Source organism: Panthera tigris, chromosome X (genome assembly GCF_018350195.1).
Source record: "Panthera tigris isolate Pti1 chromosome X, P.tigris_Pti1_mat1.1, whole genome shotgun sequence".
Lineage (NCBI taxonomy): Eukaryota > Metazoa > Chordata > Mammalia > Carnivora > Felidae > Panthera > Panthera tigris.
The window spans coordinates 38453816-38467493 of NC_056677.1; the positions used below are offsets into that span (position 1 = coordinate 38453816).

At 46.8% G+C, this 13678-nt stretch overlaps 1 protein-coding gene across 1 annotated transcript in view; it reads right to left on the reverse strand.

Annotated features, from left to right (window-relative positions):
- Nucleotides 1–13678, reverse strand: part of EFHC2 (EF-hand domain containing 2) — a 198046-nt gene that overhangs the window by 24452 nt on the left and 159916 nt on the right. The window contains exons 12-13 of the mRNA XM_007081628.3: nucleotides 8040–8237; nucleotides 6231–6323 (exon numbers count right to left, since the gene is read on the reverse strand). Of these exons, the coding sequence (XP_007081690.2) occupies nucleotides 6231–6323; nucleotides 8040–8237 (291 nt within the window). The remainder of the gene's footprint in view (nucleotides 1–6230; nucleotides 6324–8039; nucleotides 8238–13678) is intronic.

Below are 13678 nucleotides of genomic sequence, written 5' to 3' on the forward strand. Positions count from 1 at the left end.
ATTCTACTTTTGAAACCCATATCCCACAGTATGTCACCTAACAAAATTTGTAAATAAACAAACAGACAAACGTCTATAGAAATGACTAGAACAACTGAAAGAGGCTGCTTCCTGTGCATGGATGGGTCTGGGAGGTGGGGAAGGGTGTGGCTGGAAGCTGCTGCTGTTGGAATAAGCTTTTTAGAATTATTTGAGTTTTGTTTTTGTTTTTGTTTTACCATGAGAATGTACCAGTGTGATGTAAGTACAAAACGTACAAAGCACGAAAGGCAGGCGAGAGACCCTGAAACAATGCTTTTCAAGGTGGGACGTTCATCCAATGCTGGTGAGGAATCAGTCCCCGGTCTTCCTCCCTGCTCCGCGATTCTGTACACAGCTTCCCCCCCCCCCCCCAGGCCACCGATGGGGTGAGGTTTGTCATGCCCTCCTTTGCTATGTAACACACACTAAATCTCCCATTCATTATTGTTAGCCAAGGTTGTGATGGGGGGGGGGGGGAGAGAGAGAGAAAGAGAGAGAGAAAGAATATGGATATATAAGAGAGCTCGGGTTCTAAAAATAGTCCAAATAGGAGGCAGAGGAGCCAAGAGGAAGCAGTTCAGAGATGGAGGAAGGCTTGACTCTTCGGGTACTGGGAACAAGTCAGTCATTGCCTGCATTTACCTCTGAATACCGTCTCCCCTGTCACCCATAAATGGCGCCCTCCCTGTCATCCTTTGCCAGATCCTATCCATCCTTTCAAAACATTTTGGAAAGACCTGTGAATCGTATAGAAAATACGTCTCCTTACTTCGGGGTCATGCTGTGCCCCTGATCAAAAATGTCAGCCTCCTGACTGTCCACCAGGACCCCCTACTTTGCCCCTCGCCGAATGACTTTTGGCTCTTGCTAAGACTCTGATCCGTGGTCAAAGGACGAAGATTGGCCACTCTGGAGGCAAGTCTCTCAAAAAGGCCGTGAAGGCAATTCCAAAGAAGAACTTTCTATGGCAACATTGTTGGAACCCGTGCACGGTCTTCCAGGGTGACTGCCCTAAAGGGCAACACTAATTCTGGCTTTTAAGTGTTTCTCCGCTTGTTAAAAAGTCAGCCTCCTTACTTTAAAGTCCCAGCTCACAGTGCTAGAGTGTTTTCCTAAAGCCTCCATAAATTCCTCTTTCCCTTTGATACTTGGGCAAGCCACCATTTCCTTCCCTACACAAACTCAGGGACATGTTTGTGGAGGAAGAGGGAGGGAAGGCAATTTTCCCTCGTTCCTCCTTAGATAATCATGACCCCCCCCTCCCTCCCAAGCATGCTCCTCGATGCCTAGCTAGATGGGAGTTCTTAGAAATGTGTCATTTGACGGGTGCTTTTGGTCCCCCCCCTCCCTAAAAGGATGAATGGCTTGAAAACTACAGAAGCCATCTATCTCCTTGCCACAACGAATAAAGCTCCATCTGTGGAGGTAAAAGGCAGAGCAGCAGCTGTGTTTTGCTGAAAAGGAACATGGCTTCCCCTCTGCTGCAAAGGCCGTCTTGCAACGCAGGTGAATGGGCTGGGCTGCATGACTAGAGCTGCAAGGGAGGGAGGGCAGTGAAGACACATTTTTGATTCACTTGGTTGTGTTTGGCTTCAGTTCATTACCCGGCAAACCCAGGGGTGCCCACCTGAGCACCTTCTGCGATTTTTTAATTTAATTTAATTTATTTACTTGAGGCAGGGGAGGGGCAGAGAGAGAGGGAGCGGGAGAGAATCCCAAGCAGGCTCCGCGCTGTCAGTGTGGAGCCCTACGTGGGGCTCGATCTCAGGAACCGTGAGATCACGTCAGACGCTTAACCAGCTGAGCCACCCAGGTGCCCCTTGAACACCTTCTGAGGTACTTAGTGACTGGACACTTGAGAAAAAAGTAGAGCTCTGGGCCACTGCGTCCGTGGGTCATTAAAAACTCAGAGTTGGCATGGTGGCATGGCCCCAGGTTGTCAGTGAGTAGTTCTGGGAATCTCTAGACGGCCAGGTCTCTAAATTAATTTCCAGTTATTCCAAGTGGCGATTCATAAGGCCACCATTAGGAATGGAGGCTACCTCTTTACTTTGCACTTGAATTTCCGGTTATTCCAAGTGGCGATTCATAAGGCCACCATTAGGGAAGGAGGCCACCTCTTTACTTCCCAGTCCCACGCGGAGCACAGAACGGAATGACCTCAGAATACTCTCCACTTCCGAACGGTTTGAGAACCAGAATTTCTTGCTTATGAACAACTGAGGGAGCATCAAAAACCCAAGTGAGGGCTCAGAGAGGTCGGGTGCATTTACAAGGCTCACATCCCAAAGCTTTAGGGTATCTTAGGGAGTCGTCGTCCTAATTCCATCGGAGATTCAACTCGGTCTGCACCGCACTCTCTCAGTGAGAGAGCCTCTTGGTGCCTCAGTGCCTGCACTTAACAAGATGAGGAGTCGTGCCTATCATCAACGGTCACGTGCCTTTTGACAGGCTCAGGGGTTTATGGAATATTCTAGGGCCCTTGGCACTGTGTCAATACAGAGCGTCAGTCCCATCATTCACGTATCACCCATTGCTACCACTGCACAGAACACGTAAGCCCGATGCTCTATGCATTGGTGAGATGAACCCGTCTGGTAACTAAGGTGACTTCATGCCACGGACTGGTGGGGCCTCAGGTGAACACGATTTTGAAGTCCCGATCCCAGCTTGAGCTGGGCTAATTCAGGAAAAGCCCTAACTGAATCAGAAGAAAGAAAGAAAGAAAAAAATGGAAGAGCAGCAGAGGCAACTCTCGATACTAAAACAACGGGGTGAGGAAAAATACGCGAGTAACAATCACTGGGGTGAGAGACAATCAGTCAAATCTGCAGCCATGTTGTTTTCCGGCGCCTGAACTGAGCGCACACAGCCGCAGGTACAACCGCCCTTGGACGGAGCGTGCACTGAACCAGAACAACACGCTCCAGGCCTGCCTCCCACAGGACGTGGCAGACGTCAGAGGGGCTCTGGCGTGGCATGCCACAGGAGGGCTGTGCAGAAAGAGAGTCTGGTCAAGGCTCTGGAAAGCCCTGTGCAGTCTGTGGGGAACAATAAGAATGCAGAATAGAAATGTAAGCTGCAGGCTGATGGGTCCGTTAGGAATTAGGGCCGTCTTTGAAAGGAATCTGCGGAGATGATGCAAAACCCCAAGCATGCGACCCAGATCGTGGCGGGGCATATGGGAGGGAGAGGGGACTGGGAATGAGACATTTTCTAATCTGACTGGTCTGAAGTTTCCCCCGAGTGAAGAGAAGGGTCACCGCACAATCAGAGGCAGAGCTGGACTGAACACAGTCCGCTTAGCAACCCGGAGGGATGACCTCCACAAAGCCGAGCTGGGCTCGGAGGCAGATGTGCGTCGTGCCCGGGACATCTTCGAAGGAAGTGGGGGAACGGTCTTTCTGCCTTTAATGTCAAATCATAAAGGCAGAGACAAAACAGGCTGCAGAGGATGATGATTTGGTGGCCTCAGTGTTAGAGAAGGAACGTCCAGGTCCTCCAGAGGCCAGGCTCCCACATCACCGGACTTTCCAGGACAACTCATCCCCGGGGCCATAAGAGATAATCTAATAAATATCCGCAGCTTCCTGATGGGAAGACAGCTTCATGTGCGAAACGCCTTCAGATCCAACTGTTTGAAAACAAGGCTTCCTCTGTGTAGAGGGACACAAGTTTCCTCCAGTTCACTTCGAAGTCAGAGTGTGTGGTCTGTGGTCCCTGACTTCAACTTCTCGCCTAGTCCCCGATCAATACTTAGTACCAGGTGCTGCGCTGGGTACTTCGTGTATGTTATCTCAAGTCACTCTCAGAACTGCCAGGAAGTAGGTATTATCTCATTGTATTTTTGGTTTTATTTTTTTAGTCAAGAGAGAGAGCAAGCACACAAGCAGGGGAGAAGGGGGGAGGGAGAGAGAGAGAGAATCCCAAGCAGGCTCCACACTGAGTGGAGGGGCTCGATCCCACGGCCCTGGGATCATGGCCTGAGCCCATATCAAGAGCCAGATGCTTAACCAACTTAGTCGCCCAGGCGCCCCGGTATTATCTCATTTTAGAGGTGAGGAATCTGAGGTTCAGGCAGGTCAAAAATCTTGCACAAGATCACATAGCTAGCAAATGCATTCAAAGACTACAAGAGACCAGGCAGGGTGAAACTGTTAAGATCTGACGAACCCGCTGGTTGTTCATAGGTGGCAAATCAAACAGGCTGAAAGCAGGTCTCTGTATCTGAATGGACCGAACGTCAAGTCGCAAATCTTCGTTACAAGGTAAGAGACAAAAAGAGAAACACGGTGTTGTGAGAATCTTCTGGAAGAGTCAGTCACAGCCAGCCAAGTGAATCTAAGATGGCTTCATGGGTGGGGTGCTACCCGAAGTGAGTCTTAGAGAAAGAGCAGGATTTCAGCAGGTAAAGAAAACTGGAAGCTATTTTCTACTGAAGAAAGAGCAAGAGAAAAGGCCAACAAACAAACTAACAGTGGGAAGCAGGAGGTAGGCATGTGAAATGCTAACTAGCCCATGTGGCCTTGGGAATGTGATGACGGAAGAAAGCAGACTCCTAGGCCTATTTCATCTCAGGTCCTTTCCATCAGGATGACCTGCCTTCTCCCTCACACTGATGCTAGCAAATAAAAGCACCCTGGGGCTGATATTCCAGAAAATAACCCCAGGTCAATGTAACACACAGGTACATCCAACTGGATTGGCCCTCTTGAGTCCCCTTCTGATGCTTCAGACCCTAGTTCTTCCACATGGGATTTAGTTTTATCTGTTCCTTTTGTCTCAGATGAGGACTCCCCACTCCAGCCCCCGCCTGAAAACAATGCTCCAACTGACAACCCTAAGCCTCCCAATGCAGAAGGGGGAGAAGGAGTGAAAAGCCAGCGATTTCGGTCTTTCCTTAAAAAGGAAAGAGGGGTTACGGAGAGTTCGTGAGTAGAAAAGCAGTGCTATGACATTTTGGCTCTTAGAGGGTATTAAGCTGCTGCATGTGAAGACAGATTTAAACATTTAGAGACTGGTGGAAGAAAGACCAACGTGGAGGCGCTGTAATAGCCAGGAAGAAACGTGGGTCAGAACAAGAGTGAAGACGGTAGGAATGGAGAGGAAAGAGTGGCTGCAAGGAGTAGGCAGGATGTAGAACTGTCAAGCTCTTCTTCTAGATTATGGGACTTTGGGCAAAACACCTCATCTCCCTAAACCTCAGCATCCTCATGTAGGGTAGGAAGAGAATAGTTCTGACTCATGAAGCTGTGCTCACAAAGCAAATGAAGTAATGTCTTCAGAGCAAGGACAACGATGGCTAGAACACAGTCCAAAATGTCAGAATTACCGAGATGAGCAAGTCGGAGGAGGGGCTGGGATAATGCCAGAGTCTGCGTAGCTGGGAGGGCGGGTGCCAGGAAGTCAAAAGTAGACGTTGAGCAGGAGAGTGAGGTGTTTCAGAAAGCAGTTCATGGTGCTTTCCTTTTGCAACATCATAATCGCCACGGTTTATATCTGGGGCTCTAGTAGGGCAGAGCCCTATGCTAGTAACACTAGGCTCTCTTATCACATGTCTTTAGCCAGTAGGAACTACTGCTTTGAAAAATCTGCCCCGAATTTGAGATCTAATACCCTCATAACCAATGAAGTAGGACGTTTTCATTTTGTCCCAGGAACCTGTGTGTATGTGTATGTGTGTCTTAAATATTATTTTATTTTTGTAAATGCTTTTTATTTATTTTGAGAGAGAGAGAGACAGACAGAGTACTAGCAGGAGAGGGACAGAGAGAGAGAGAGAGAAACACACACACACACACACACACACACACACACACACACACACACAGAATCTGAAGAAGGCTCCAGGCTCCGAGCTGTCAGCACAGAGCTCAGAGCCCAACGTGGGGCTCGAACCCGTGAACTGCAAGGTCGTGACCTGAGCCGAAGTCCGCGCTCAGCCGACCGGGCCACCCAGGCGCCCCTACGTGTGTCTGTCTTAATGTTAAGAAGATAGACTAGCAATTCAGAACAGGCTGTCCAACGTTCAAAACCATGACCAACTTTGCCTTTCGTAACACTTAAATGGAAACGCGTCGTCAATAACATAACCGGAACGGTCAAGGGGCAATCGAGGATAACGAAAGGTAAATGTACAACCAGGAGGAGCCCCCCGCCCCACAAAAGTGTGCAGGACAAACCCCACGGAGGGAGGAGCTCTCGCTTACCCGGACAGTATGGATCCCAGGAGGTCATCAGTCAGAGGTAACCTGAAGTATTTGCACAGCCTTCTGATGTCTTTGGTGGGTAATACTTTCTTCCTGCATTAAAACAGAGTAGGCAGGTGTTTATAGATTTTGTCTCTCTTGAGTAAACAGTTACATGCTATAGGAAAGGAAACACAGATGCCTCCCAAGAATCTGCACACAGAAATGAGTATCGGCGGTGGTAGGGGGATTCACAGTAAGGAAAAACAGTCCTATGGCATTTCACCAACTCTTTCCAGTTCATAAGCCATCAGATTCTGTCCTTACAAAGGCCTGCCCATCACGATTCAGACTCTTGGTTGGTGACAGCACAGCGTATTAGGGCTGCGGCCACGAGTGCTGCTCTAAGTAATTGGTCTGCCTTCTTGACCACTGGTCAAAGGATGGCTCTGATATTTGAAAACATCTCTTAATTTGACAGGCATCTAGAGCCTCCAACACAAGTATTCAATGACTTGAGGGTGTTTTTCTAGTCTTTTCTTGGACCCAAACCTTGCAATTTGGAAGCCCCAGCTGGGGCCTTAACATTCACCTCAGTTTTGTCAGAGGGTTTCTCCAGAGCAGCCCAAGAGTCATTTTCCTCAGCCTGCTGGGGGGCGGCGGGGGGGGCACAGAAGTGCTCGTCCAATGTTCTCACTCGGCCAATATTCTTCTAGGCACCAAGCAAAATGAGAACCAATAGGAAGGAAAGCGGGCGGCTTTATTCACAGCGAGGTTATAAGATGATGAGAGAGCGTTTATGTCTAGAACGGAAGCTTGTCAGATCTGGAAAAGCCTCAGAGCTGTCGGATCAAGCAGGCTCATCGTGCCCAGGAGGTATTCCTTTAGTGAAGGAGGGTCACACTTCTCACCCCGGGGGAGGGGTCCCACCAGGGTGGAAGGCAGGGCCAGGGTCATGCAAAGCTCAGGCCACGCATCCTCCAGAAGGCTCGGCAAAGTGTGAAGGTTCAAGGAAAAATATCATCTTTACAAAAACCCAACGAGGCTGTATTATTCTGGATTAGGAAAAAATACTCATGTTCATCACTAAGATGAACCATTGGACCTTTAAAGATATTTAGGGTACACAGCAGGCCACTTGGATGTAAACTTCAGGTCTCGGGATGGCGGAAGGGGTCGTGGGAGCAAAGAAACGGCAGTGGTGGGTCCTAACAAAATTAGAGGCTAGGGTTAAAACTAAGATTTTCTAACTCCACGTGAGTATTTCCCCCCATGATATCAGGTCTGTGGGTAAGATGGGGCTCTACTTTATAAAAATGACTCGATAAAGCTCAATATAAACATGGCAAATGTATTAGAGATAGACTACGCTGAACTTCATTATTTTCAAGAAGAAATCATTTCAAAGCAACTCTGTAGAACGTTTCCTTATAAATCCCCTGTTCTCTGTATTATAAAGGTCATTTGTAAGTCCCAGTCATCACTAAAATAATGTAAGAAAAAGACCTCTCTGAATGAAACCTTCTAACATTTGGCTTTACTACGTTTCGGCTGAAAGCTTCCAGAAACCAATTAAAAGGAAATGCAAAGAGGCATCCTGTTTTTTTGAAGATACACGGGCCTTCCGTATTCCATCAGCAAACAGAGGGCACCATCACTATGAAATATGTGTATCAGATGTTCACCAAAAATGATTTACAGGACCTCTGCTATATAGTGGGAGTATAATGGGACATCTCAAAGTTCTTTTTGCCCTTTGGGATAAAACGTGAATCCGCTCACTACTCGGGTCTACAGAAATTTATTAAAATCGAGAAAATAAAGACTTACTTTTCTCGATCTTCATAGACACAAGTAGCAATGAGTCTTTCAAAATTCTCAAATTTTTTTTTCTTGAGTTGTTCGTGGGCCTGTGCCATTAGGATGTTCATATCAGGACACGTGTCCTCGGGCACCCCGTAGTGACGTGCAAGGGTTATAAATTCATGTTCTAGGAGTTTCCCAACGGTTAGAGTCATTATGATGTCTCTGTAAAGAAAATGAGAAAACGCTCATGAAGTTGCATCTAAGAACAATATTTTGCTTTCTCTCAAAAATATCCAAACTCCACCATATAACATTTTTATCAACTGCACAGAGGACAGGTGACTATTTTTCTTTAATTTAATTTCCATTTCAATTCTGAGCAGCAGGAAGGCACCAGTGCTGGGATGGACGCACTATAGCTTCTAAATGAAATGGCATTTTCCCCAAACTCAAACTCCTACCAGAGAAGTGCCTGCAACCAGAAAAGTAAATCTCTCAAAGTCCTTGGTTAAACAATAAAGAATAAAAAATAAAAAACAAACAAAAAACACCTGCCACTAAATACAGGATTTCGTTCAATGCCTGTTAATCTTACTTTACACAAAATAGTAACAGACTTGGGGTTCTGGTTTCCCAGGCATAAAATTTATAAATCAGTACATTAGAAAGGTCTTTTCGAGTTGGAGAAAGCAATTATAAACATCTCCGAAGAAAAACTCAGACCAACACGCCCTGCCAGTGAGAAAAAAGCGAGAGGAAAAGAGTAAAAAATGAAGAACGATGCAAAGGTACAGCTGTCTTTGGCTTCTGAAGACAATGGCATTGAGATTTTGCGGCAGAGCTAAAACAACAACAACAACAACAACAACAACAACAACAACAAATGACAGCAACAACATATTAACGATGAGGACTCAGAGCCTAACAAACTGGCAGGATTGTCTCCAGTATATTCTCTATATCACAGCTAATAAACCATGCAGCACGTGTAAGAAAGAAGTACATCAAAATAGTTAAAATGCCAACCGTTACAGTGGTTACATGAATAAGCTTCCATTATCTAGAAAATCTACTTACTGCGAATAATTCAGTTCCCAAGAATCCCAAATAAGCAAGGGAATACAAAATTGTATTTGCTCTGCGGCTCACAGACTCGTCTTTCAGAATAACGGCTTTTAGTTCTCTTACGCGTTTCTTGGCATTCTCAAGATCATCGAAGATCTCTGGGCCTCTCCTAGTCTCTCAACACCACAGACTGGGAGGGCCGCTTGAACGAACTGAGTAATAATATAACCCTTGCCATCCATTGAGTACTAGCTATGGGCCAGGTCCTGCGTTGCCAGAAACTTCTGGCATGGATCATTTCATCTGGCTCAGAAGATAGGGGCTATTACTATCCCCATTTTACAGAGGAGAACACTGAGGCACCGAATACGTCCCATGTCACGCAAGCCAGAACGAGAACACTTGCAGTCTGGCTCCAAAGCCCACGCCCTTGCATGTTGTTCTATCCCTCTTCTGTTGGGACACAGAAGACAGAATGACTGGATGGAGTTGGGGCTCAGCCAGGGAAAGTTTCCTAAAGGCTGTGGGTATTAAGCTGACCGTTTACAGACCTCTACTCCCTTTACCGTCCATGACCTCTGCTTCGAGGGCTATCACTTGATCAGCATAAATAAGTCAGAGAAAGTAATTTCAGAAACCCGGAGTCACCCACCGTCTCTGACAAAGGGCTAAGTGACCATGGAGAAATCTCTCCGAGGGAGGCCCACAGCTCATTTAGAACACCGGTCACGGAATATTCAGTCATGACACGGGCAGAAAATGGAATGCTATGCAACCATAAAAAGCAGGTCGTTGGGGTGCCTGGGTGGCTCAGTCGGTTAAGTGTCCGACTCTCGATTTCCCTCAGGTCATCATCTCACGGTTCATGAGTTCGAGCCCTGCCATCGGGCTGCACGCTGATAGCACGGAGCCTGCTTCGGATTCTTTCTCCCGCTCTCTCTGCCCCTCCCCCACTTGCTCTGTCTCTCTCAAAAATAAACTCAAAAAAACTTTTTTACAGTAGGTTGCTGATTGGCATTTGCTTCTATGAAAGATGTCCATGCTGCATTGATAAATGCACGATCCCAGTGAAAGTGAAGATTCCAGTACCTATAGATTCGCGGGGGAAACAGGTGATGGGGATCAAGGAGCGCACTTGTCGTGACGAACACGGAGTATCGCATCGAAGTGCCAAATCGCTGAACCTGACATGACACTGTATGTTAACTGGAATTTCAATTAAAACTTAAAAAAATGAAGGGTACAGGCCAAAGCATCTATAATGTTGTCCCTGATCGCTGAGATTTCTTTATATACATTACATATATGTATCTATGTATATGTATTTATACATATAATCTATATCTTTATATATATAACTTATGTATATATATACAACATACCTTTATATATAATTTCTGCTTTCTCTGAACTTTTGTAAGTATCAAATATTGCTTTCATCATCATAAAAAAAAACCCAAAAAAACACCTGAAAGGTTTTTTTTCCTTTTGGGGGCGGAAACAGCGTGAAGGAGGACAAGTGGCAAACTCCCCAGGACGAGGGAAAAGAACGGGTGCGGCGGTAACCAGAAACTTGCCGCGCACCTTTAACTAAACTTGTTCTAGCACCACCAGGTCATAAAAGTTTATTTTCCTTTTCGTTGGATAAACTGCAGTTGTCCTGGCCTCAACGCGGTTAAAATTTATATCTGCTGGACTTGCGCATGCTCGGGTTTTAAACAGCTCGGTACCCCGCCGCTCCCCGTGCCTTTAGGTGAGGGTTTCAGACGAGCCGCCCCAGACTTGAAGCCGCCCCCAAGCATGGGGGGGACACAGAGGGGTCCCCGGGGTGGAGGCCGGTGTGGCCGGTGTGCCCGTGGGGTAGGTCCCAGGACTGCTGCTCCTTTGCCCGCATTTGCCATGTGCCCCTTTTCTTTTGGGCTCCCCCCCAACCCGGTCAAACTTGAATTGGCTCCACCAAGAACGAAGGATCTTCTCAAGAGCGGCACCCTCCATCTTTGTATCGTGGTAAAGCACACCACGTGGAACAGAAAATGTACCAGGGGTGCGCATCCCCAACGTTGGGATGCCGCCACTTCTGTCTGTCCCCAGACCTTTTCATCACCTTGAAGAAGCACTCACTCTGCTCCCCCTTCCTTCCTCCCTGCCCTCTTCTGCACCGGGGCAGCCACAAATCTCTTTTCCATCTCTGTAGATTTGCCAATGCTGGATATTTCATAGGAGTGGAATCCCAGAGTCTTGTCCTTTTGTGTCTGGCTTTTCCTGCCTAGCGTAATGTTTTCATGTTCACACCTTTTTAGGCCTGAGTAATAGTCCAATTGTGTGAACTACCACGTTTTGTTTATCCATTCACACATCGACAGACATCTGGGTCGTTTCCACCTTTGGGCTACTGTCAATAGTGCTGCTGTGAACACTGGTGTGCCGGTTTTTGTTTGAATGCCTGTTCTGAATTTGGGGGGATACAAATGCAGGAGTAAAACTGCTGGGTCACTTAGGAATTCTATATTTAACCGACTGAGGGAGAGGACCAAACTGTTTTCCACATATTCTATTTTTTGCTGGCAGGAGCCATGAAAACAGAGGTCCGACTCCCATGAAACACAGCCCTTCCTCACTTAAACCTTCCGAGTGAACCTGAAATGTGATTTGAGAGCAAAGTCTGAACTTGGTGCTTCCTGCTCCTTCATTTAAGGGAAATAAAAGTGCATTTTCAAAAGAAGCTTTCGTTGTATGCATCTGGTGTTCTGTGATGACCATTGCTAATCTTAAAAACTCAACACGGCGGGGCATGTCGGGGGCTCAGTTGGTTAAGCGTTCAACTTCAGCTCAGGTCATGACCTCACGGTTCATGAGTTCGAGCCCCAGGTCCAGCTGGCTGCTTTCAGCTCGGAGCCTGGAGCCTGCTTCAGATACTGTGTCTTTGTCTCTCTGCCCATCCCCTGCTCCCATTCCTGTTCTCCCTCTCTCTCTATCCCTGAAAAATAAACATTAAAAAAAAAAAAAACACTCAAAATGTCAACCACCTTTGCCTTTACTCAACATTGTACTGTGTTCCTGGCGTTAATATCGTATACGGATCATCTCAGTATTAGTTAGTTAATCTTATAAGGGATGCTGCCATGATTCTCTCTCAGTTTTTGTAATTAAAGTCATAAGAGTCAAAAAAAGGATGCCAAACTGCTCTAGGGCATTGAAGTAACTATGCGCAATTCTGAAACATGAAATGCTAAGCAGTTTTACAAGACATAATTCCATGAAAGGCGCCCACTCAAGCAACAATGAATCAAAACTCCATTTTAAAGCTCTGAATCTCAGGGCATTTTCTTACACGTTGAATCGGTGAAGCGTAAGCAGTAATTTCCAGGCCAACTAAAAAAATTAGTTTCAACATAAACAAGGGCTCAGGAGTCCAAGCTTTGGGCCCGAAGGCTAAATTAAACACAGGTTGAGCCTAAATTAAACACAGCAGCAATTCTGATGACAATTGGTTGGCACTCTTGATCATTTCCTTCAATTTGATATTCAACAAATAAAATGTTCCACTTTCTCTAATCAGAAGCCAGGCACACCTGCTCACATCCTACACTCCCTCAGGCCTTCTCTTCTACTTGTGGGCCTAAGCTGCCCACGCGGAGCAGAAAACCCTGCCTTCCCATCACTGACACCCCAGTCCGCCATACTGTTGAACTTGTGTGTTTCCAGACAGTGAGTGGAGGGCGGTAGAGACAGCTGGTAGAGTATATGTCAGAGGAAGGAGACGGAAAGATGCATCAGAGTGGGGCCAGTACAAACGTGTGACCAAAAAGGATTTTGCTGCCGGCTTAACCATAGCAACCATAGCTCAAGACCATTCATGAAACTCTTCAATGTCACTGGAGAACAAGGTCATTACACATGGCTACGTCGTCTGGGCACCGCCTACCTCCCGGGAGTACATTTACAGACTCCTGGTATAAACGGTGTCCCTTGGAGTTGTACGACATGGTAGTCTTGCCAGAAGCCAAAGAACTCCAGAGAAAAGAGAAACACAAAGTCAACTCCAGAGTAAGAATATCATCTACCCCGGCCTGGGTCACAAGCCTCCCTGCAATCGGGAGACGGGTGTGGTTTAGTGGGAAAAATATGAGCTTCTGAACTACACAGACCTGGATTAAAATTCCAGCCCTGCTAATTCACTGACAACTGGGAACTTTGGTAAATTACTTCTCCGAAGCTCTGTTCCTTATCTGGGAAGCCGGGACGAGCCCGTTTGCTTTGTGGGTCATGTCATGCCTCTGTTCAAAACCCCCTGAGGGCTTGCCATCCCTCCTGAGGTAGAACCCAAAAGGCTCATGATGTGATATCTGACGTGATGTCCCCCTTTGTATCTCTTGGGCCTCGTCCCCTCTTTCCTCTGCACCTGCCATACTACACTCCTTGCTTTCCCTCAAACAAGGCAGTTACATACTAGCTTTAGGATCTCTGCACTGGCTGCTACCCCTACCCTAGAATGCTCCTCCCCAAGACAGTTACACAGTTCGGTCCTTCACCTCCCGCAGGGCATCTTCTGGAGTATCATCTTTGTGAGGCCTTCTCTGACCATTCTTTTTAAAAGT